This window comes from Anticarsia gemmatalis, chromosome 13 (genome assembly GCF_050436995.1).
Source record: "Anticarsia gemmatalis isolate Benzon Research Colony breed Stoneville strain chromosome 13, ilAntGemm2 primary, whole genome shotgun sequence".
Classification (NCBI taxonomy): domain Eukaryota; kingdom Metazoa; phylum Arthropoda; class Insecta; order Lepidoptera; family Erebidae; genus Anticarsia; species Anticarsia gemmatalis.
In genome coordinates this window covers 1,820,975-1,848,152 of record NC_134757.1, presented here as the reverse complement: position 1 = coordinate 1,848,152, position 27,178 = coordinate 1,820,975, and the positions used below count along the sequence as shown (strand labels likewise).

General features: G+C 37.0%; 1 protein-coding gene across 3 annotated transcripts; it reads right to left on the bottom strand.

The window, feature by feature from the left end:
* Nucleotides 1–1,545: 1,545 nt before the first annotated feature.
* On the bottom strand, nucleotides 1,546–27,177 carry Not3 (CCR4-associated factor Not3). 3 transcript variants are annotated; one of them, XM_076122316.1, is made up of 15 exons: nucleotides 26,807–27,177; nucleotides 26,188–26,420; nucleotides 21,548–21,703; nucleotides 19,372–19,551; nucleotides 17,833–18,052; nucleotides 16,784–16,887; nucleotides 15,936–16,039; nucleotides 13,000–13,100; nucleotides 6,342–6,424; nucleotides 5,947–6,071; nucleotides 4,811–4,955; nucleotides 4,472–4,558; nucleotides 4,138–4,263; nucleotides 3,655–3,864; nucleotides 1,546–3,567 (listed from the first exon to the last, which is right to left on the bottom strand). In XM_076122316.1, exons 1-15 carry the CDS (start codon nucleotides 26,829–26,831, stop codon nucleotides 3,469–3,471), a joined length of 1,998 nt encoding a protein of 665 aa, XP_075978431.1. In that variant the 5' UTR covers nucleotides 26,832–27,177; the 3' UTR covers nucleotides 1,546–3,468. The 3 variants fall into 3 exon arrangements, with proteins under 3 accessions (XP_075978431.1, XP_075978432.1, XP_075978433.1); XM_076122317.1 differs by having other exon boundaries at nucleotides 17,833–18,031; XM_076122318.1 differs by lacking the exons at nucleotides 26,188–26,420; nucleotides 26,807–27,177 and adding an exon at nucleotides 25,585–25,811.
* Between the last annotated feature and the right edge of the window lies 1 nt (nucleotide 27,178).

The window sequence follows — 27,178 nt, the reverse complement described above, 5'->3', positions numbered from 1 at the left end:
ATTTTTATTGTCAGGTTGTTTTATATCATGTCCGGCGCCATGAAGAAAGAGTTAAAACCATATTTGTCCAAAAATATGCATAGTTTTACGATATTTCATTAAAAAAATGGTCAATTTCTATTCACCCAGCGATAGGGGTGAATCGAAACGACCAAAGGGGTGAATGGAAAAATTGTGTTTTAAAACGTTTTTTCAGTTAACAATATTGTATCTTTATAGATAAATATACACCTAAAGAGATAAACACTCCAAACAACTCATTAGAAAAGAAATTCCACTTTAAATCCAAAGTTTTGAAAAAAAAGTATGGACCATTAAGGCATTCGAGGACGGTTGACTTTGAAGCAATTTTTTGGGTATAAATATCAATTTAAACATTTAAACAATTATGACACCGCAGAGAAGTAATATCGACGTGTAATCATTTCAAATTTGAACAAAATTCTTAAACGAGGAGTACTCAAAGGGCTTGAAAACTTTCCTGATTTTTTTTCTATTCACCCCGCGAATTCTATTCACCCCGTTTTACGGTATTATTCAAAAGTATGCTATTACTTGGTAATAGGTGCTGGTATCATACAAATACGCGCCATGGGCCTTCGAGTTTTCTTAGATCACATTATGCTACTAAACTCTGAAGTTATAGGCAGACAAATCACATTGTAGTGCCACGGAATAGATTAGATCTAACCAGGCACATAGGTAGCGAAATCCGAACTACTATTGAGAATAGCCAACCAAGGAATCGAACCCGAAAATTATTTTGTAGTTGAATATACTAGTGTACCTGCAACACAGGGCTTTGTCTCGTAGTTGTTGTAATGGTCACATTATACTTTACATATAACCTCTGATATTTTCTTCATCTGATACTTACTCTTAGTACTAAATACTTACGATTCATGCTCGTCGTATTGTTTAAGCATACGTTCCTCATTATAAAGAGTATTCCTTCGAACAAGACAGCATGCTGAACGACACTGAAACAATTTTATACTTACTAATTGGTTCATGAAATCACATAGGCGGACTTTTAATGTGGATTTTATTGATTACTTATTGGTTTGAAAAGGAGAAATCGAAGAAATTAAATAGTTTTCAACTTTACTCGTTTCATACTTTACTCGAATTACCGTCGTATATAATTGACTTAGAAATTATCTGAAAAGTTAATACAGAATGGCGAAGCAATTATTTTGATTTATTTTACTTGAATGTAATTATTTTGTATACTTTAGTTTTGTTATGTATCTTATGGGAACATGATGAAATATCACTGAGAATTTTGGTGCAGCATTAACTTGAATATGCAATACATACATTTGATATTATAAATATCGGGATTCAGAGCGATCCTCAAATCGAAACAAATTTGTTCAATGCTTTCTTACAGTTTATTCTAAAAGTAAACAGTCATTTCTTTCTATAAAAAAATAAATTAAAAAAAAGAAATGCGATAAACCGCGCATCGCCCGTAAACCGGCGCACGCGCACTTGTAAAAACCGACGCACTTAAAACTAAGCGTTTAGGAAGAAATCACAACGTTGTTTTATATTTTTTTAATCGTTATTTATTATTTCTATACAAATAGAACTGTACAGATAATTTTTTAAATTATTTACCACATCTCATCTGCTCTCACGATAGACTTTTTACAAAAGTGAAAACTATCAACATTACGCACGTAATAAACGAGATCGCGCGCAGTACCGCTTACCTACCGCTTAACTAAGGACTCGCCGACACGTCGTGAACATCCAACATACAGCATACAGTACCGCCACGTCGCCTACACTCCTCCTCCGTACCTCCACGTACCTCCACGTACCCCCACGTACCTCCATACTCCCTACTTCATACCTCACACAAGCGGTACGCGTATCTAATTGAGCTGCGCGAGGCGTTTGCAACAATTATGATTTATATTTAAATACAAAATTACACTATGGTCTGACAAACAATGGAAAACATGTTTTGGTGTTACATCAATCATTGTACGACGAAGGCATCACCATCTGGCAGTAGAACTATTGTGTTCGCGTTCGTAGACAATCGATAATATACTCTTTCACCTCGTCCGGTGGCGTGCATCGCGGTCATTTATCACAAACAATAAATAAGTACAATTTATATATATATATCATATGTATGTATACCGTATAACTATCCAATAATATAATACATTGGCAGTGTGACATGCATGCTCTTACATAATTTAACTTTTGTTCAAATTTAAATGCACTAACTAAAATATACATAATTTCGGAGGTGAAAAAGTGTATTACTTAGCAAACTAATGAAATCACACTGGAGGTCCTTATGTGTAGTTATATTTAGGTATCCGACTGGCACGCAACACGCTCAAACGAGTTCGATACTCCCTCACTAACACTCGACGATTACGTTCGACAGTGTCGATCACAATTATAACAAAACTAGTCAGTCTACGAAAAATTAAGATCACAAATGCAGTGTAAGCGTGGTGCGCGCGAGTCAGCACTTAAAATAATTTCAAACTATTCCAATGTCTATACACAAGTTAAAAAACAAATGACCCGGGGCGTCCTCGAATGTTCCCTCCCTGCGCGGCCGCTCTACTAAATATTGCTTTATTGTATTCCAATACTAGATTATTAGGCTTTTTATAAAACGCTTCAATCCAAGTATTACAGTGTGCGTTATCAAACAAAGTCACTACATGCGCTAAGTCGAGGTGTGGGCGCGCCGCGCACTGAACCACGGCTAGCTATGATCAACATAAACACTACGCGTCTATCCCTCAGTACAAATGAACGTTAAACGTGTCGTTCAGTGCCGGAGCGCCGTGAGCACCGCCGCAGGCGCCGGAGTCCGAGGCCGTCCCGGGCGCCCTATATCAATTATCACATTGTTTCGCTACTAACAACCGACGTATGGCTGAAACTAATCGTATTGCATCACAATATCTTTCGCTTGTTCGTTCTTGTGTACAGTTATTTAACAAACACTTCGGCATCGATGCCCGACTGTCCCACAAATTATGCCATCATACAAAACTGCCAGAATTCGTCCAAACATTAATGAAATTTTACTCTCGCTCCGCGACCGGCCCGTCGCCGAGCCGCCCGGCCGCGGGGGCCCGGAGCGCCGCCGTAGGACGAGCAAAAGTCGAAATAAGTCTATATCTGTCCACCTTCGGGCCGAGACCCGAGACGGCTCCACGTCACACAAAAAAAAATATGTACCAGACAACACATTCAATATCATCCAACGTCACATACATCATATTGGAGTACTCAGATCGGGCGGCGAGTTTTAGTCGTGCTACGGGCGGCGGGGCGGGCGGCGGGCGGCGGGCCGGCCCTCATCACAGACGCAACTGTACAATACTGTCTCAAGGAATGAAGTGAGTGTCGGCGGAGGCCCGCGCGGGCCGCAGGCGGCGCCCGGCGCGGGCGGCGGCGACCGCTACTGTACACGGGCCCGGCTCAGTTCAAGTCGCGATCCTCTAAGTACTTATACTCGAAGGTGAACCCCTCCTTCTTGCGCTGGCCCCACTTCTCGTAGTCGAAGTAAATGTACGTGCCCTGCAACGACACACGAGCGTCAGAATATGTACCAGCGCCGAGCTTATTATCCGTGCGGAGCGGAGTCGCTTGTGAGGTAGTATTCACCTGTTCGTACTCCTCATTGATAACCTTGGGCTCCTCGTGCCTCTGGAACCACATCATGTACTTGGTGTGGAAGCGCCAGCTCTGCTTCTTGAGCGCCTTGGCGGCGAGGTACTGCGCCTTCGTTCCCTCCATGTAGTAGAACACGAAGAACAACGTCTCCGTCGACAGCCGCTGGAAGAACTCCACCGAGTCTGAGTGGGGTAACAGCACCTGTAACGTTACATTATTACATATAGTAATATACTTTTAAAAAACACAAACAAGTCATTATTAACCTCTTTTATCTGGTGTAAAATTTGTTCTAGTTACGAGGTGGCCATGTCCTTCAAAGCAGGGAGTTGTTAAACTCAAATGAATGTACCTACGAGCACATCCATTTGTAATGGAATAAAATACCTCGAAGACAATAAAATATGCTTTGAACAGCTTTAGTAGACAGAACAAATAGCTCATTGGTACGTATAGTTTAGTTTGTGTATTAACCTGGTTGTAATATATAGGCGTCTGGCAGATATTCCTCGGTAGATAGACCCTTGTTCTCTCCGAGTCGGACGGGTGCGGCATGTGGTAGAACGACGACTCCAACATCTGGAATTGTAGCTGGTGTTCCTGGAAACATACATTCGGAACGTGTTAGTTAAGAAGTAAATTAAGTCCAATTTTGTTGCTTTATCATGTAAATTCCGATGGATTGTTAGGTTTTCGCTAAAAAATAAGTCCTTATTAGTTTTCGATTATAAGTTTTTAATGAATTTTGAAACGACAATTTTTTTTAGTTTTTGGATTTGTAGTGATTTAATGATATGTTTATATTTACCGAATTAAGTGGTAATGGTCCTAGTGGCGCGACGCCTAATAACGGCGGAATGTGCGCTTGCGCTAGTGCTGCCCCTCGTCTTACGTTCTGAAACAGTTCACGTCGTCATATGAGAAAGGCGGTTCAATATTTGTCAAAACAAATATGTTCCATGAGTAAAGAAAAGTTTAACAAGATGAATATATTCTTTTTATAATTTAAAGACTATTCACGTTTATAGTTTCATGTTATTACAAGTTCAAGAAACGCATGTTTGCTGTAGATTTATTGTTGGACGTCTTCGTAGTTTTGTGGTTAACTGTAAAGTGGGAGGTTGTCAGTAGTGTATGTATGTGTGACCTGCGGGTGCACATTGTCGAGCCCCGCGCGGTGCACGGCCTCCTGCGCCATGCTCTTGAGCGACGCCGTGCCGCCCGCGCCCGGCGCCGCGCCCGGCCCCGCGCCGCTCAGCGTGGCCGTGCTCGACGACTCGCTCACGCGCCCGCTGGGGGCACAACACACACGTTAACTATACATACTGGATCTTAAATCACTAATATAGAGGACAATGACACTATAATCAGACCGTTACAAACGTGCGAGCTACGTCATAGAAAATAATGAAATGAATGTGACAATGTGTAAATGAGAGCGAGAGATTCCGATAAAATTACATGACTTATAATAGTTTGCACATTTGAAATAGCATCATATCATTAGCGACGGCGAGTGAATTCAGACTTCGCTCGACATGCTACGTTTTACTCGCAGTACGGACATGTGAGTTGCAAGTAATCGTGAAACATTGAGCAAAATGGTCAAGCTTTTGCATAACATGCCGTAGGACTTTTGTCCACTCATGTCTATGTGCTAAAAACAGCAAAAATATAAATAAAAATTAATTACTTATTTACCAATTTAAAATGAGAGGTTTGTGTATCTGGTTGTTGTTTCTAGTTAACGAACAATGTTTCAAATGAACAAATATCTAGATGACATTTCATATGAGGGCAACCTTAACCCGGTGACCTAGTGTCCGACTTACGTAGTCGAACAAGGTCTATAGGTCAGTCAACTGTTTGTTACTGAACTCTTAATCAGAACAATATTATTAGCACATATTTCCATAGAAAAAAAAATGTGAATAATTAACTATTATTTAAATATTAAACTTCCGAATATAACACACAAAAATGATTCGTCGTTATGTGTACACTGGATAAGCCAAACCATACATTTTCAAGTGCTTATTATTTTTTTGTCATCGCGAACTTGTCAATGCCAGATCCCCAGACTGAAAAATTGTAAGCTATCTGCGAGTGTGACAAACCTAACTAAAAGCAAACTAACACGATTTATTAGTAAGGCAGTAAGGCTACTTTACTGTATGCTACAAAGGATAAAAGTGCGTAATAAAGTGAGTTTATTTATAAGAATCAGTCTACTGTATGTTACAAAAATGAGTGTGCTATAATTTGTAAGCATGGCAGGCATACTTGTTGGCGACATGCTGCGGCGTGTGGTGCGGCGGCTGCGAGGGCCCGTTGACGGTGAGCGGCGACGTGGCCGCCTCGCTCGCGCTCGTCGACGAGCCCAGCGGCACCGACGAACTTTTTGACGTCTGCAAGCACAAGTCACCCATTAACTAAACGATCATATCCGTAAGATATTTTCTAAAAAGTGCGATATTTGTAAATACAGATAACAATTATAAATGTTATAAGATCCACAACACAAAAGTTTTATCTTTGAGTGGAGTAACAAAATCAGTTGATACACTGAAAAAGTGTAGACCATGAAAACAATTTTTTGGTATGCTGATACGTTTCGTGATTATAACTCAGGTCGATTAAAGCAGCAAGTAAACATAATATAACGTTATAATACTGACTGGAGGTGGTTGCGTTGGCGCGGGCGGTAGATGCGTTGCCGTGTGCGCGGGGGTAGTCGACACTGGACCATTCTCCACTACTTCTGCAAATACATACAATGTATAATGTTTAAAACACATTGTAATGGTAGCTTTTCTACATAAGGATAAGTCTAAGTTTCCTCAAAATTATCTTTGAACATTTCAAGACGTACAAATTAGCTGCTGTATAATGTAAACAAGCAACAGACAATAATGAATACTGGTAAATAAAATTTGCTATACGTTTATAAGAAGTGCATAAGACACATTTTCTTTTTATTTTTATTTTAAACGAGAGACATTAGCTGTCTCTTTTCTTACCATTACATTACAAATTGCAATAAAAACATACAATATCAATAATAAAAATCATCTACCTATATTTTGCCAAATAATCAACATTTTATAACAAACCCATCAATTAGTCAACTCCTTAATTACTAATTCACTATAACTCATTACTACAAATAATTTCTAAGGACACAAATAATCACCTAACGGCCACCATTTACAATCGACCATGAAATATGTACAAACAATAGTTATTATTTAACGTTATCGTCGCGATCACGCTAGCCGTGTCCGTGTTTATAAATAGTGTGGGCACGCTATATTACGACTTGTTCTGACTCATGTCGTAGTACTATCAGTTGACTGGTCTACACGTGGTCACTGACTAATAAAAGATTTGCATAGCACATGTACATGTCACTCGAAACATAAAAAATAAACATATGGTAATAAACTTGTGATAGAAGCATATAGTGTAAAGATATAACTTCAGAAATATTGTTGTCGAATTTTAGTAGAAATGTTTTGAACGAGGAGTTGATTTAGGGAAACAAACAGCGTGACCACGAATGGAGTATCAGAATTCGTTATAAAGCAAAGTATTTATGTGACTTGTGCTATATTGTGGACTGAAAAACTATTTCTTTATTTATTTATCTTGGACTTCTTTACTTATCTTGGAGGTTCGCCTCACAGTATTATGCCAAAGATACATCTTTCCTTTTAATCCAATACATTAAAATACAAAAATACATTTTTTATGCGAACGAACTGCAACGAGTTACCTAATTTATTGAATGTAAACAAACAATAGTTTGCAATTAATTAGCGCGAGCAATATGTGAGTCACAAATAGTATACAACCGATACCACGTGGACCGGAGACCCACGTGGCGACTGACTTTTAATTTATTTTAATTACTATGACATTCTTATGCATGTATAGAACTGTGATTCACAGTTTAAGAGAATATACCTTTTCAAGGAAATCCTAAACTTTTCAACGCTTTGAATTGATGTAAATTAAATTTACTTTTCAATGCAAGGAACAATCTTTGAGTTTTTTAAAAAGGTCCAATTCATCGCGTATCGCTCGCAGTATACATATACGCGTAGGCGAGGTATTGTACTTGGTGCCAAAATGTTCACAAGCATTTCGTAATTTCACAGCTAATTTGTGCTCTTATAAACAAGGCCTTAATATGATTGTTTGGCTTGAACACAGATAGCAGAGAGGCAACATAATAAAAAATATAATTGGACAACTCATACACGGTCGTCTAATTCAAAACTTAGCAGAGCTTGTATTATGGTAACTAGACAACTGATAAACATACTTAAATACTTCTTAATATATACTTATATAGATACATTAACATCCAGGCTCAGAACAAATACTCATGCTCATCACACAAATATTTGTTCCGGTTGGAATTCGAAGCCCACACGCGGTGCTATGGTTATTGCGGTGAGGTGACCACTTAAACCACTAAAACGCCAAACGTGCAGTTATAAAGTAAATGAAGTAGCGTTGATCTGTGACAGAATAATATCCAAATGCGAAACACGAGCGTTGTGCGACCCGCGGCAAATTGGGTCAAGGACGGAACGAACTATGTCGGAACAACCTCGACGCGAAAACTGGGGAAATTGATTTAACTAGTGGAAAACTGTTTAATGCCCGGCCCTGTATGGACTACTGACATAGGCTTGATATTTCAAATACTACTATTGTTTTTGTTGACTAGTTTCTGACCTTAACTTTGTGTGGGTTAAAAGGTTTCCCAGAGTAAAAAGTAGGACATTTTTCTATCCAGAATACGAACTGTAAGGTGCCAAATTTCATTACCTAAGTAATTACTTTATTTATGCGTGAGAAAGTAACAAATATTCACCCATCCTAAGATACAAGTACTATTAAAAATAGTATGATTCGCAATCTACAGGAAGTTCCATACAGAACATGATTGTAACTTTTACGTAGAACGAATAGACAAATTCTAAGAAACCCTAGCTTCTAGGTAAGACAGTAGGTAATAATATGTAGTGCTACAGGTCAAGGGGTCGAACCACATCTATAATTACAAGACTCGCTGCAGTGCTCATAAAATATACAAAACACACATTCGATCGATAACGGCTTCACTGTATAATGAATATGTTACATTTCGAGTTAAGCTAATATTTTGAGAATAAGCAGGGATTTGATGATTCACTACCTCGTGTAAAAGTTAATGAAGATGTTTGTTTGTTTTTCGCAGAATACGTGCTTGATAAATTAAGATAACTTTTGGCAGAAAAATAGCTAGGATGAATAAACATGAATAAATGGGGCCATAATCAAAAGTATCGGACATTCGTTGTATATTATTTTCTCTGTGGCACCCGAGCTTATGACATGTAATAATTGTCCAAATTCCTGATTCGGCTCGGCTATCTACTTACATTTTATACCGAAAATTCTGTGCATGCAGGCGAAATTGCGGGCGCATTATAATATGTGAATGTTTTTAATGGCGTATTTTAAATATACGTGTATGAGTAAACTGTCCGTGTCATCGACGTTGCAAGTCGATGACATTGTAATATATTTGGGACGGTTGTAAAATTTAAATAGATTCCAAGCATTTATGAGCGAGTATATCAATAAATTGTTATTAATGGCAGGATGTTAGTGCAATAAATAATTGTGTTATTGATGGCTGCTGAAATAATTGGCATAGCTCAGACTTGAGTTACGGACGATTTGATGTGAGTTAATTGAAAGACGAGACAAACTGCGATTTTTTTTTTTGAGATCAAGTTCATATCAACAAATTTAATATACCTAGTGATAATACTGTTTTCAAATATTCATGGAGAATTTGGTAATTTTACTTTATTCCCATTGTTGTTTACGATATTTAATTTGTATTACTAAGTATATTATACAAGTCGCAATGGTGTAAGTATTCATTAGATAAGTATAAAATATGGAATATGAAAGATAGATTAGAAAGAAAGAGAAAAGATGATCATAGCATGTTTGGTCAGAAAGATGACATGGTTGTGTTATTACACGTCCTCCAAGGAAAATTATATTCCCGACCTTAGCACGATACAAAACTACGAAAGTATGTATAATAAAAGAAATATGCGATACACACGGTAGTACAAAAGAAATATTAATGTTAGATTTAGTAAACGTGCCAATGAGGAATAAGTCTCACGATGCCAAGCTGTATTGGCTCAAATTATGTCAAAATTACTGCGACTCATCCGTGGAAAGGGAATTTTCCACCACGACACGACGAATTTATAATGAAAAGTGTAATAATAAAGAACTCCTATAGTTTTTACCGACATGTAAATGATTGAATGATAGCACTGAAATGATAGCAATGCGTGAATAGTTCGTTAGATGGCATACGTATTCACTTTTGTTTTTGTTTGACTACTGCGTTACTAAACATCTCTGTTTATAACCTACAAACTACTGGCAAAAACCTCAGGTCTTTGCTCACCTCGCTAAGCGTACAGCCGTGAAGATAGTGAAAGGATTTTCGTCAAGTCACGGCCCACCAAAACATAATACTTATATAATCGACATTGAACTTCACATGAACCACACAAAACACCAAACTACGCAGTTCACAACACACCGGGATTATTTGTACATATCCAACACGTTTGTTTTGTGAGAACAACATGCACACAACACACTCGACAACAATATCGTTACCATCGTCCATATTTATCCCACATTTGCGCGGGAAACCATTGTTTATAAAGTGTTTTTCTTAATTATTTCTAAAGTTAGGCACAGGTCTCGTCGGATACAGCCTAGTGACTGAGCCGCGCTCGCCATGTCATCGTGTTGGCTGTGCGCCAATTTTGGTGAAATTTTACGAACATTGGCCGAATGCCAGTGTACGATTAATCGGTTTAGTAATGAGTTAGTGTGTTGGCGTGTTCCATTCATTCGTTAGATACGAGTTTTGTTTATTTTGTAAACAATGCGTTGTACGTTATCGGTAGTAATGATAACGTGTGTTAATTACACCTAGTGTTGTTTGTTATCGTGTTAGTGGGAGTACGGTAGCTGTGCCTCGTTAGGATTCTATTCATGCGAGCGGATATAGCGGCTGTTAATTGGTTGAATGGTGTTTGGTGTCGTGATAACGTTTTGCAACTGACGATTTTAGGTACAGGTAAATTATAATCAGAATGTTTGTTGCGTAAAATGTTATAATTAAAAGAGGATAACTTACAAATATGCAACATTTAGTTCATTATTCACATTTCTCCTAGAATTGTACAGGAAAATGAGACGTCAATTTATTGAGGATGTAAATTTAGAATATTTTCTGCGAATCAACAAATAGATGACATTAAAAATGTTGTATGAATCTGTTTAGAAACAAATGTGATGTGTTATTTGTCACAAGACGTAGTTGTCAGTTGTTTGAGATATGGACTCTTCCTGATTTGAGAACATTTTAATACGAACCATATGCCGTGCCAAATCTTTAAATAACAACGAAAGTTGTAGCCAGATGCGATGACAAATATTTAAAACGTACCTACGTGTTTTTTATTAGTTGCATTAAAAACATTTTAAATATGGAGAAATTAATGTCGACAAAACTTTCGGGTTTTCCAGGCGTGAAATTGTGTATGTATGTATCATTCATTACTGTAGGTGAGTTTTGTTTTTTTCAGGAACCTACATTCATGTTGAGTTTCGCATAGCAAGTTCAGTATACATATTTCTATATCATAAAGGTATATTATATCTAAACAGATAAAACTAAATGTATTAGTATGAATTTCGGGCTTTCTTTGACTCAGTAGTAAAACGACACATTCAACCTTTGGTTTATGTTCCAAGCAGAACATATTCTATATATCCTTATATATCATATCATATCCTTCAGTATTCATTATTGTCTGTTGTTACAATTAAAAACATATTTTCGCAAAGCACAATAAGAATCTTCACATCGTAAATCATTGCTGAAAACAAAAACAATACAAAAGCGCAGCTTTCACAAACAACTTTTGTCACTGTGACATCTACCATATGGTTGGTCGTAAAACAGTTTTATTATTATACCATATGTAGTCCATTGAAATGTTACAATTTGAGGGCCGAATATTGCATTTCTTAGAGGACGCAATTTTATTTTTGGAACATGTAGGGGGGGTCAATAGAAGCTTAACTTGAAGTTTGTGGGGTCGCCACTCTTGTCCCCCGGCCGCCATCTTGGAAAAGGGGGTAGAAACACTTTTTTCGCTATATCTCGGAAACTACGCGTCTTACTATAAAATTGTAAAAGCATAATTTGTAGCAAATTATTTTGCCTACAAATATGTCTAACAACTTTTTGTCCTAAATTAACAATTAAAGAAGTTATAAGCAAACTAGTGAATTTTTTTTTACAAAAATTTTCTTTCCAAATCCGGTCTATTTCGGAGCGCTGTTACTGAGTTTCTAATTAATGAAATGAAAAAAATATATAAGGCAAAATTTTCCTCGAAAAATACTCTACAAGATTGGTCTGAGTTATTTTTTTTTAATTTATTCATATCAGCTTAGCCTTTTTTTCAAACTATGTTGGAGTCGGCTTCCAGTCTCACCAGATGCAACTGAATACCAGTGATTTACATGGAGCGACTGCCTATCTGACCTCCACAACCCATTTACCTGGGATATAAAACGATACCCCTGGTTAAGACTGGTTGTCAGACTTTCAAGCTTCTGAGTACTGTTAACGACTGTCAAATATCTTCGAAAATGACAGCCGAGACCCACAATTTAACGTGCCTTCCGAAACAGGGAGGAACTCGATATGTGTAAGATGTTCACCCATCCACAAAACAACCTCGGCTAGCGTGGCTTAACGTCAGAGATCCATCCGCGCGGCTGTCGCTAAAAAAAGTTATAGTGCAATAAAGAAAATAATTATTAAAAAAATTGCACTTTTTTGCTTATAACTTCTTTAATTGTTAATTTAGGGCAAAAAGTTATTAAACATATTTGTAGACAAAATAATTTGCTACAAATTATGCTTCTACAATTTCATTGTAAGACGCATAGTTTCCGAGATATAGCGAAAAAAGTGTTTCCACCCCCTTTTCCAAGATGGCGGCCGGGGGACGAGGGTGGCGACCCCACAAACTTCAAGTTAAGCTTCTATTGACCCCCCCTACATGTTCCAAAAATAAAATTGCGTCCTCTAATAAATGTAAATCTCATGTAACATTTCAATGGACTAATGGTTGTAATGTTCACAGTGATAAGAGCTGTGTTCGTGACGTCACACGGTGTGTGTATGACGTCATTTAATGATGAGGGTAGTCTCACCTGTGTTGTTGTTTTGTCTGACGTTGTGGTGGTGCGGCGGACTAGGCGGCGGCGGCTGCTTGCTCGGCGTCGACGCGCCCGACACCCCCGTGTTGTTTATACTGCACATATTGAACACCGAGCTCACGCACTTGCCACAACACTCCACGCACCACATTTAGGCCCTACCATCCACTACCGACAACGTCTCTTCAAAATTACATCGAAACTGTACCACATCACATCTTTAAACTTAACGGAAAATGCAAATTGTCCTTCCCAACTTGTTGCATTACATTACAGATAAGAGAAAACCGCGAAAGTATGTCAACGCGACGCTCTGCAAACGAAAGTAAGTCAGAGGTCAATGCTAAATTTAACAGCGCAATCAATGCAAGGAAGTGCGCTCACTGTCATTTAAATGAAATGTTCTTTAAACGATCGGGAAACTAAGTCCGAAACTGTATTTCACTTGCGAATTGTTTGTAAACACCGATAAAAGAATCAGATGAACAAAAGATAAGAGAATGACGTTGCAGAAATTGATAAAACGTTATCAACCGCGCGCGAAACGCGTCGCTCCGAAAGCTACAGGTCCGTTACAACTATCTTCATATAAATAGACTTCACATAAAATCAATAACAGCATGTATAAGTTATGAGTATGCACATCGCGATGTTGACAATTAAGTGAATCTGAAGCTTGTTGCGTCCGGTGCAGAGATCAATATTGTATGCAACGCAACATCTGTCTAACTAACTACCGTTTACGATAAGCTTATAAGTTTACATTGTACTGGACGGCGCATGGTTAGTGAGTAGTGACGCACGCAGTTTGTATGCAACTTCTGTGCACTTCACCTGTCAAACCGGCCATATGTCATTCGCGGGAACGATTTGCCGCGTAAACTACGTCAACTACGTGCCGACAACTAACCACGCGGGAGATATGAATTTGATAGTAACTTTTTGAGGTAAAAAGTTTAAAAAAATGTGTAAAATTATAAGCTTTTTATTGTAAAAGTGTAAGATTTAGTCCTAAATAAGGTTTGTGGTTAATTTTTATTTGAAAACAGTTGCTTTTTTACTCTAAATAAGATTTTTGATCGAGCATGCTTTAAAATGACAATAGAAAACTGACGAATACGTGTTTTATATTCTCATTTAGTGTGAATTTGTATAAAATAAACTAAATACTTGTTGGTTTGTAGTTGAGAACGATTTTAACGAGTACAATGCATCATAAATCAAGTGTGATTCCTCCGAAACTAGCTAATTTGACAGATGTATCTGGAATACTAATAACATTGCTGAATTAATAATTTTACACATACGGTATATTTTTTTATAGTACGCAACTATAATAACATATTCTGTTACAGGTGACATTTGTCTAACTTTCAGTGCATGATAAAATGCGAGAATTGAACACGCAACGCTGAAAAAAACACCGCAATAAAAGACATTCATACAGTACCGAAGCAGATAATACATATTGATTTCTTTCACAAGTACGCACTTCATTTATAAGATACAACATTAATAAACAAATCATATTGCTAACTACTAACATGCATTATATATTAGAATACGGCGATTATCGCGAACACGCATTTTACCTTAAAATCCTTGACTTTTCAAACATGCACTCAGAGTATTTAAGAACATAACCCCTTTACATTGCGCAGTCGGGTAAAAAACACTTGAATTATATTTATTTAATGTATAGAATATAGCCGATAGTCTTGTTAATTGAAATTTCTATTACTACCGATCAAAATCGTCCTCAATACATTATTTTAAACCCTACATTCATCAACATTTCTTGTCACAAAATTCACACATACCTAGAAAGAAACACTACTTATTTTTTATTTCTTTCGTTTTGATAAAAATCGTATACGTACATAAGTATAAACACGCCCCTTTGTATACGCTTTGAAACTATCTACGTGTATCATGCAACATTAACCACCTGTGTTTCAATGTGTCTATACAATGTCAACATTTAATTTATTCTACGCCAATATTTTTTCTAGCAAATCTTTTCTGTGTCGCGATTGATTATTACGACCAATTAGACAGTCGTTGTGAGATAAGAAAGAATCCGAATTAGGTTAATTTTTTAAGGATAAAACCAGTAAAAATATAAAAACATTGACTTTTAATTAGCAGATTATTTTTTTATCTCTCAACAACAATAAATTGATCTTTCAAATCGTGCGATTTATCTACAAAATGTACTAGCTTTGCCCTCAGCTTGCCGCTCAGACACGTAAAATAACAATGTTATTACTCATTCCTACAATCGTATGGTTGTTCTTGTTAGTCTTGCATACAATACATATTCGGGTCGGCACGTTCGGTTCGATATCATTTACCGGATAACAAAACCGAATCGGCGATGTCGAGTGACATTTTCCAAAACATAGATCTACACATATTCGGTTTTGCTGCTCGACTAGGCAGATTAATGCCGAATCGAATAATAATCATATTTATTAATATGTGTAAGCCTTAGCCACAAGTAAAACATACGAGAACGTTTATATTATTTTTCCAACATTGTTATTTCACGTTGGCCCGTTCAGTCTTGCCAATACCGTGCAGTGTTCTAAACACAGATATTGAGTAGAATAGATACCTCAAGAAAATAGTCTGTCTACTTCAAACACATTTATTCACAGGCAAAGTAAAATGTGAACGCGAATTTTCTTCTAAGCATGTTGACACACTCAGAAACATTAAGTATACGGTATCTAGTCTACTCAAAACATGTGGCGTCAACGACTTTTTGCTAGTGAGATGTCTGTCTGTCATCCACAGTTCCACGCGATATTTGCTATAGCAGATATCGTGTGTATCTAAATACTGATGACTGAACAGGCCTGGCAGGGGCATTGGGTGCGTGTTGTATATTAATAGTGTGTATAAATAGGTAGCGTCAGTGGACTGACCTATTGGTGGATGCTGCGGAGTTATTGAGCAAGGAACTAACGTTACACGTGCTGTTACTGACCGCGCCCGCGTTCACCGCGCGCAGCGGCAGTGGTTTTACCGGCTGCAAATATAATAACATTGTTTGAAATTCAACTTTCAGATTGGTTTTGGGTTCTTTTGGGACTTGAGAGTCCCTAACATTTTCGGATTTACGGGTCTTTTACTTACTAGATAGCTAGCTTAAAATTTGGATAAAGTTTTCTTTAACAACGTGAGATGAGTCCAAAAGAATGTTTTGCTTGTAGCTCACCATTTAAAGATTTTAATGGAGGTCTTATAGAGTATAGCATGCTACTCTTTATAATACTAGCATGGGCGTCAAATTATGGAGATTTCGCTATTGGATAATAAGACAATTTATCAAACCACCAATAGCCCTCCTTTTACTCATAAGACACCACTAGGTCTACTAAGAAACCGAGAGTTTGTAGGATTGCTTAGTAAATAATTACTATAATAACTTAGTAATAAATACCTCGAAAGGAAAGACCTTGAAAGAACAATTTTGCATTAGTACAAATTCACTCACAATAATTATAATAATACTTAAATATCATACCACCATTTCAATGAAATTTGGTTTTTAAGTACGTCCATACGACTGTAGATTAATTCATCTGTTCTAGTCGTTAATATTGTTGTCTCGACTATTTCAGAATAAAATAAGAACCCAAAACTAACCATACAATCAAAGAAAATTTGGAAAATCCACATCAAAACTCCACATAGCAATACATTAACAAGTTAATGATATAATATTATGTTTTCGTGACTAGTGACTATGTATGTGCGTGTAAGTACTCACTTTTGCTATGATTTCGTCTTTCTCCCGTTTTTTCTTTTCAACGTCTATGGAGTCTGTCGAATGGTTGTGCACCTCTAACGTCGGTGACGTCACAGGACTCGTACCTGGAACATACAAACCAATATTGACTCACGGTCGTCGAGAAGAACGTATACATCGAATGTGAGAGGACAAAACAATTAAGTTTTTTTTTTCACAACAATTTACATTAGGGTTGGACCTGTGTTCCGCAGACGAGGCGGAAAAAATACCGACCCGCCGTCTCTCCCCGAAGGAAGACGAGGGGTCGAGTCGAGAGCATTAGCGCGATCACGAATTTCGATACAATACAGTTAGGCCGTCGTCCAAACGTCAAGTACTCGGCAGTAGTTGACATTCGAACGCGCATACCAAACTTCCACGGTGATTCAGTACGACAGTTCCATACAAGCGCGATGGCAGTCGACGACCCGCAACGATTCGTGATCGGCGCCGAGTGGGCTCGTTCATTACCGCTGGCGTCCGGCACTACGCGGCTCTCGCGGCACTAGCGGCGCCGGCACTGCGACCCACGACGCGCCATAGCACGAATACGCGGTTTGCGAAACAGTAGTGCCGCGCGGCAACTGTGTCCAACCCTATAGGTTCTGTAGACACACAAGTTAAAAACGAAGTTTTGGCGGCGCGAGCATTCAGTCATAGAGGGTACAGGGAGCTTCAGAAATACCTACTCGTCCTTGTATCTGAGTGTAATTAAAGCACAGTTTTTGCGTCCAATTACAAAATGAAATAGAGCTGTCTAGTAACAAGTCTCAGGACGCTTACCAATAAGAAAATACTATTTAGAGCAAAAGTCTAATTGTATACTGTGCAAAACATGCAGTACTTGCTAACATGTTAGTTTTACAAGATTACCTGCGTGTCATTGACAATAATATTGGTCAAAATAGTATCGTTAACGCTTTAGAGAAAAGAGGAAACTTGTACTACCTTGCTCAGAGAATATATGTCAATATAACAGGGTAAGTACAGCTAGAGCGTTATGATGATGCAGTGTATGTGTGTGGTACCTGATAGCATGCTAGTGGGCGAGCCCGCGGAGTCGTTGCTGTTGTTGCTGTCGGTAGTGGCGGAGGAAGGCAGGCCGACGCCGCTGAGCTCGATCTCGTCCAGGCCGCGGATGTCGTCGTATATGTACTCGTTCTCCTCGAAGCCCGGCTCCAGGGACGAGTCTATGTAATATTCTACGTCGTCTTTTATCCTTCTTATCTGTAATCCAACAGCCACATGCTAATTTTATTTTACAAACATATATTCAAATGATTTGTACACGATTTTCACATATTTATCCTACTTTAATTATTAATTTGAATGCTGAATTTAGAAATGGGAATCTTTTAAATCAATCTCATAATTAAACAAGGTTAGACTCTATAGCTAAGACAAACGACCTGTTGCAATAACCGCCCGTCAGTCTAGGTGCATGTTGCCTAGCAACCTAGCCACACACATATACAAAACTAGATTAGAATAAAAGAAAGGAACAAGTATCTACTAAATTCACACATGGCAACGCTAAAATCGTCAGCAAACTACAAAAACAGATGTTCCGCAGTTGTTAAAAATAATAATTTGGTGTTAGTATGACGATGAGTAATTTGTTCAAACAGAAATCTAGGTTTAACCCAGATCTGGTACTGACCTACCACAAAACAACTGACCTACAGAGCAACGGCTTATAGACTTTTAAACAAGCATGTTCTGTTTATTTATATTATTCAGGTCGGGACTATTTACGTAGGGCTATTTACATCTTGTGGTAACAATAGTTGAGATGTACGACTTAGCAACGGGAGTATTTAGCACCTGAGTATTGAATATAGGCCGCCGTTCATTTCTGTACCTTTCCTCCCGCAAAGAGAAGATTATAGCTGAATAATTCATGATTTAGATAGTGATAGGGACGGAGGTATGTATAAAAATCATTTGCCTTTTGGAAGTTCGAAGACTAATGAATATTGGGTAAAGGAGTGGATGGTAGGAATACCATTGAACAAACGTTGTGGCGCCACTATCGTAATAAATTGATACAGCGTCTGGGCGTAGCATGGAGTTGCACTTCTTACTTCAACTTGGATTAAGATCTTTGCATTTTTTTTCTTTATAAGAGAAGTCAAAATAGCCACTAGAAACTTAAGACGATAGGCATGAGCAATTTAAGCCAAAAAAATAGTTTTTACTGGCTTGTCTGTCCTTCAGTGAGCCTCGCCTGTCGTACCAGATATTACGGGCCCGTTACCAAACTCAAGGCTACTATTGGGAATAATCCTACATCAATTATAATAGACTAATAACACTTTAGCAACCGGGCATCGAACCCGGGACCTCTTGATCGGCAGTTGTACACACTACCGTGCAGACCACCAGCCATTTTACCCACCTTTGACCTACTACAACATAAATCTTATATTATTTAGAAACAACTAACAGCAAATTGCCCGACCCGGGAGTCGAACCCAGATCAGCAGTCGTAACTACCGCCACTGAGGCATTCAGTATACCTAAACAAGATCATTAAAAGTAATAATGAATCAATTATTGATGCTAACCTGTTCAACTTCAACGGACATGTTGTCAAGCATTCTCAGCAGCGTCTCTAGCTTCTTTATGTGGAACCTGTGCTTCTCCAGCTTACATTTGAGCTCCTCCATGCGATCCTGCTTCTCCTTGTCCAACCGTTTCTTCTTACCCACTAGAAGTGACTCTATTTCAGACTCAAATTGATCAACCTGCAACAGAAAACAAACAAGGGTAAGTTACAAAATTACTTTATATAATTGTGACTACACTACAGAAAGAAAAACAGATCGCCGCAAATGAGCTATAGTGAATAATTGTGGGGGAGACCTTAACCAGAAGTGGGGCGATACAGGCGTATAATAAAAAACTATAAAGAAATTATATGGTCTAAGACTTTAGGGTCTACTACCACATTATGAACAATGATTGTAGGAATTGGGTTGCGTCTAAGTACATCATCTAAGGATGACTGACTGCAGCCTCGGAATCGACCCTGTGGCATGTGAAGGTCGACAATCATTTGAATCGTCCTGCCTGTTATAGTATTGTATGGCTAATTATGAATATGGTAAAAATGTTATTATCTATAGAGGAGTCTCAGGGAATCGACGTACGAAATCGATTTAATATTTATGCCATACGTATCATACTATGAGTATTAAGCATGATTGTAATAATAAAACGATAAAGTATAACTATATTTCATAATGCTGACTTACGAAAATCTTAAAACATGGTATCACAAATGGCTCATTCACGAGTAATTGCTTAATATTGAGTACAAACAAATTACGCTACAAATAATCGTTAATAAACTGCGCATATACACAGATTTCAGTAGGTATTATTGCAACACGCTGTACTTGATCAAAACAATCCTTGACTGAAGTTTAATTGCTTCCTTTCATATTGAAAATATTTGGCAAATATCTCTATATCTACTTTTTACACTCTGATCGTGGTAAATTCAAATTTAACCTAACGGATTTTAATGCTGTTTCATGATTTTAATGTATAATTTGATATTGTTAGAGTAACCCGGGCATAAACGGAGCGGGCCACTAGTTGTAAGTACTAATGGAAAAATATCGACAATAAATCTTAAAGGGTTAAAGTCTATCACAATAATGCGTATAAACTTTGCGTTTTACATTTGCCAATTAGGTCAAATGGGCTTTTATATAAGAGACTAGGAAACATATTTATTTGTTAGTTAGCGAATTTATAGTAACCGAAAAAACTGCGCAACAGATAATATTATTAAACATAAACCACAACTGATAAATCAGATTTTAGTTTGCGGTTTCATTTATAAACTACACATTTAAAAAAAATACAACATTATGTCAAATGCAGTCAAAGTATATTACGCGAAAGAATCGAACCTGAAGTAGCCGTACAAGCCACGATGTTAATCAGTCATTCAGGGTGCGCCGTGCGATAAACCGATTATATGCTGTTTTCATAGCCATGCGTATTTCTTAAGAACGTATTTCGGAAGAAACAAATATAAGACGATAAAATTTATTTATATTTTAGAAATAATTATCACTTGCTCTAACGGTGAAGGAAAACATCGTGAGGAAACCTTGCATGCCTAAAAATTTGTTTAATACATTTATTGAGGGCATGCAAAGTCCCCAACCCGCACTTGGCCAGCGTGGTGGACTCAAGGCCTAACCCCTCCCCTTCGTTTGGGAGGAGACCCTTGCCCTGCAGTGGGACAGATATGGGTTATTAAAAAAAAATAAAAAAAAAATATCCATCCGGGACGATTTGTACGGAAAACGTTTAACTGAACCACTTGAGGACAGATCTAAGGATGTCCCCACATTGCTGGACGCGGAATCGTCTTATAATGCTCTATGTCTATATACAAATATCATATACACTTATCTTTTTCCGACCGCGTCATACAATGTCGAGAGACCCTTATCCGCACTACAAATGACTACAATGCGGCTTTCCATACTTGTAGCATCCTACTAATATTATAAATGCGATAGTTTGTAAGTATGTATGGATGTTTGTTACTCTTTCACGCAAATACTACTGAACCGATTACGATGAAATTTGGTATGTAGGTAGCTGAAGACCCAGAATAACACATAGACTTAACACTTTTCATCGTGGATTTCACATTCCCCGAGGGATCGAGATTTCCACGGGAAGGCCTCTAGGATCTAAGATTTAGTGAGTACTTACTTGTAAATTAAGTGCGTCGATGGACGAGACGAGCCACGAGGACATCTCCTCTCGCTCCTTCTGCGCGGGGTCCAGTTTTTGAGCGGCGCCCAGCCCCTCTTTCGAGTACGCCTTCGTTTTCGTCTCGCGCTCAACCACTTTGAACCTTTCCATTTGCTGGAAACAAAGAAAATAACGATTATAATGCATATAAAAACAATAAGGCTTAGAACTACAAGCATGGATAAATGGAACAGATATTGAGACCAGAATCGTATAAGAATGTTATTTGAGAGAATTTAAAGACGCGTTTGCAACAACATTAATCGCTTGGAAGCGATATTTTATAGAAACAAAGTAGAGCGAGAATCAAATCCGCGCGTCTATAGATGGTGAGACTGATCAGTAACCACTGCACTACATTATTATAATTTATGTCTATGTAAATAATAATAACAACTAAATAAATTCTCGATATACAAGAGATATAATAAAATACTTAATAGCTAATACAGGTTTGAATCTCGGGATAATCGGACATAATAGCCTTCATAATTACACCATTTAAAGACAATTATTTGCTAATGAAACTACGAGACACTAGACTGAATAGGTATTGTCATAACAATAAAAAAAAACTAAAACACTCTGGTAATAAAAATGGCGGGAAAAATATTTTTCATACGAACTTTGATCTTTTAATACAACAATGTTTATGTTTTGAATACATTATAATATTACTTTGCGTCTGGTATTTTTAGTACTTTTTTTTTCTATTGTAAAGAACTCGGGTGAACTAAAAATATAATATTGCAAGATTTTAGTCCTGATAGACTTCTAGGTGCTTTTCCATGACTTATTTATAAGCTAAACTATCTAGGACTTATCCATAAACAGCAAAACCAGCCTAGAAAAAGATCAATTATTTAAATGTAGTCCCCAACCCGCACTTGGTCAGCGTGGTGGACTCGAGGCCTAACCCCTATCTCATTATGGGGAGAAACCCTTGCCCAGCAGTGGGAATGTTATGAATTAAATTATTTATTTTCACACCACGTCAAAAGCCTCCAGGCGGCTTGAACAACTTTGACACTAGGTTGACCACTAACCATACGACAAAACGTTCATCCGTTTCTGAGATGGAAACAAACAAATATTTTAACAATTTGATATTTACCGCGTGATATTTGTATAAACAAGGCATATTGGAGAGGTCAGATACTTGTTGACATCGTGTAGTTGCATTTATCGAATGTTGACGCTGAATATAAAACAGTCTGTATGTGTGTCATTGTATCTAATGCATGATATATTGTTTACGGAAAACTATGGCATAACGTTACCAAGATTTTAAAATACTAAAAGTTGGTTGAAGAAATGATTTCTTATCATTTCTTTTGATGGTTCGCGATGGTTTGCGGACGTTACGGTTCTACAGTAATATAGTGAGGTGGGGGTTCGATTCCTACAGGTAAAGCTATTTTATTCTAGTTAAAAGTCGTGCGGATCATGTTTTTTTAAAGATATATTCCATTTGAAATTGTTTTATATTATCCTGTCAAATGTAATCAGTTCAAGCAGTTTAACCGTGAAAGCGTAACTAACATCCATACATACTCAAACTCTCGAGTTAATAATATTTGGGGATATCAAATAAAACTTCACATTCAAAGCAATATTAAACTAATGTATAATCCTGAGAGAGCTGAGTGATTTAAAAAAATAACGAGATAGTACATTAATTACTGAGTGCTGTATTAAACTTTTATAACGAGTACTCGCAAACAAAAGTTGTGAATATCAAGCGAAAAGCTTAGGCACACATTTTATAGCGTCACTAAAAATTAAATTGCTGTTTTATTATTCTTGTGGCGCGACAGTCTAGAGATACGGAGTTCGATTCCGGGCCGTAATGGAGGTAACGATTTCCGCGCAGAGTGAAAGCGGAGAATTCAGTTTGTTTTTTAGTTTTTGTGTCGCGAAGGACTTGACAAAAATATTTCAAGGACAAAAATGACAAACGAAGACAGCTGTCTCGACCGGAAATCGAACCTGACGCGCGCGGTTTTGCCTTATGGCGAGGTCACTTTTTTGTATGCAAGATATAGCGAATAACTACTGCAAAATCTTCAAAAGAATACGCAGTTTAGTGTGCCACTTTAGCCGCGCTATGCGTTTTTTTTCTGAAAATACGCATGCTATGAAAACTTTTTGTCAGTTCCAACTGTATTCTTACTACATTCTTATATGAACATTCCCATATAATAAATACATAATTTCTATCTATTATCTTCAACTAAATCTAAGGCTCTTATACTTGAATTGACTACTTCACTTTCATAGTTTCATAGAAAGAAACAGAATATAGAAATGAGTGCTTTCGTAAGGAAACGACGACGAAGGTCCTTACAATACAAAATACGAGTTAACACATAGATAAGCGATTATAACATATGATTGTGGAAAGATAACTTACAGTACTAATGCAAAACATCACGCTTTTATACAACAGTGATAGGCAGAGTTCATCACATACATACATACATACATACATCTTGAATAACCATATTATTATATGCCTATCTACTGCAAGACTTACTGTACACACATCCATATAATATTATGAAACATAATAAGGATATTTTTATAATTCTATGTGGTTAGTTATCACAGCTGTTGTTTGCATTATCAATATAAGTAGTGGGTTTGATTCCCACATAGCACAAATATTTACCTAAATCTGTAAAAATATTATATTGAATTGGTAAAACTAATTTTGTGACTTTATGACATAGCCTGTGGTTGAACAGTTAATATACTACTACTGAATCAATTATTGTGGGTTTGATTCCCATACAGAACAAATATTTGTTTAATCTATATTCATTACTTACTCTAATCATAGATTCTGAATGTTAGTAGTTTTAGAGAGTTAAGTTTGCAGCCATCAACATCCAAGTACTTTTTTAAAAATATCACCAGTTTGCCTACTATAATCTAAACACCTGTACTAAAAGAGAATCCATTGAACAATATTACAAAAGAAATAAATGCAATGGTGGTATTTGATAAGAGAATGCCATTGTGTGAATAACAGGTGCTCATTATAAGATGCTACTCAAATTGTATAGGCACAAATATGATAGACTGTAGTTTAAGTTTCATATATACATAATATCACACCTTTTTCCCATAGGGAAAGGCAAAGAACTCCCCTTAGTACAATCCTTAAAAAGTCCCCTTGCCTCATTCACATCCATACATCTTGTCATACAGGAGTCGAAGTTATATTTATTAAATACTACAGTTATATATAAGAAAGTTTGACAGTGAATAGTTATTGTTCGAACTATACCAGGCTAATTACTAGATCTTTTAAAGTCTTTTATTTGATAAAATTATATCAAGTATTTGGAATCATAATCGTAAGAGAAAATATTTTATAGGGATGCGTAAATAAGCATGGAGAGCATGTGGATGAATATTTGAATATTATATGAATATTTTTAATTAATAGATTGCCAATACTTCTATAATTAGAATCTGTAAAGGAATCCCTTTAACTCTACAAAAACATTGTTAAAAGTTCTTTAAATTAAAGTGTCAATCTCGCACAACATATAAAACTGAGCCATTTTTTTTATATAACTTTCTACATTCTACACCAAAGGCAGCATCAAAAGATGCAATAAGAATTATAATGGAAATTATAACAGTGTATACAGACTTTTTGGTGGAACGGGAATCAGATCACATGTGGTTATAAATTGAAAATTTTCAATTTTTATTTTAGTTTGTGGGTAGTTGTGACATAAACTAGAGGTTATTTTGGCTGGCACTCAGAACAAGCATGTTATTTGAGATCCTTCTATAAAGGAATTAGAAATTTAATGAAGTATGTTGAGTTTTAGCGGATCATGTACAGACACATGTCGAAGCACATTGTAATTTCGTTACGGAATTGCTTTTTTCAATAAATCACTCGAGTTGTTTAGTAGGTACGTAAGTAATTTCTTGTAAAACTTTCCCTTACAATGTAGTTTAAGAAACAGTTTTACCTTATTTTCTTGGTCATACAATTCATACACCATGTCTTTCACAAAGTCCACACAAGTTACAATATCACTCCCTTGCAATATTTCATGTACATTCATTACACTAAAACACTTCACAACTGTTGAAAATAACTTTTATAAAAGTTAAGCACAGTTTAAAAGTATGTAAAATACTTTTAAGTGAAAGTTAGTAAATTAACCTAAGTTTCTAACATAAAACTTTTCCCTAGAATAAAATAAATAATGAGGGTATAGAGCATATGTTTCTGATGTTCCAATATGGGGTAGTATAACAAAATGCCTTGTCTATGACTTGGATAAATTATAGGAAAATAATGTTTTTGTAAAAAACCTAATAAGAAAGTTAGAGTACTATGTTTTACACATAGAATCAGAGTGAAAAGCAAACATCTGGATTAATTCCACATGTTCAGTAAACACTTCATGTATGAAAACTTCTGTGTAAACTATTGTAAATGTCAATAACAGTATGTTTGTGTATCTAGGCTTGTAATACAATCATATGGGACCATAATTAGCCATAAGGTTTCACTACATGTCTTCAATAAGTATAATATAAATAATAGGAGGTGGTTTGGTACTCACTGTTTCTATTAGTTTCCTATATTCTAAAAGTGTACTCTTATCCTTAATCTCCCCGGAGGCGATCCACGACTTGATCTGATCCCGTAGCCTCTGAAGCTTTTTGATCTCCTTCTTGAGGTCTGCCTCATACTTCTCCTTTTGGTTACTGTTCGTCGCATTGTGTACCTTTTGCCAGATGTCATCGAATGTTTCTACACCCTCCGTTACCTTTTTTAAACACCTGTCTATTTCACCTGAAAACCACATAGCCACTTCAATGCAAAAAACCTGTTTCACCAAAGTATTCTTCAATAACAAGTGGATTTTTCACTTTTTCGTAATGAATATTGGGGGTAGGGCCGATAAGACCGCTAATTATCGATGTTTGTCATTGAATAACAATAAAATAGTGTTCGTAGTACTACAAATACTAAGTAACGCGGCAGTTTGTCAAGTTTTACCGACCACCTGTACGCGTTACGTTCTGTACGCGTGTAACTGATACACGTTTCACATATTCTGCTCGCCTTCAGTGGCTCCAGTATGCCAGAGGTCTCATCAATTGACAATAATGCTCTAGAACACGTACCTACATCGGTTGGGGTCAATCAATCTCTAACCTGATAACATAACAAATTACCTTGTAATTTCCTTGTCGCAGCCATAGCTATTTACACATATGGACGAACGTTCCGTACATATCCTAAACATACAAACTATTTACAAGAAAATGCACAAAAATTATTGATAAACAGACAAACTACACATCTGAAGCTTTGTTCGATTCCAAGATGGCTACCGTACACCGCTCGAAGTATAGTGTCTGAACGCATCCAGGCTAACCACCACAGTGAAATCCTGCCCCGCGCCTGGAATGGTAATTAGCACGAAGCTTTCATAAATAATTATGAATTATAAGTTGTCACAAATAACAACAAACTTCAAATTTTCCACAAAATGATTTTAGGTACGTCGCGTAGACCATCAAGAGCGCAGGCGCAAAATAATAGAG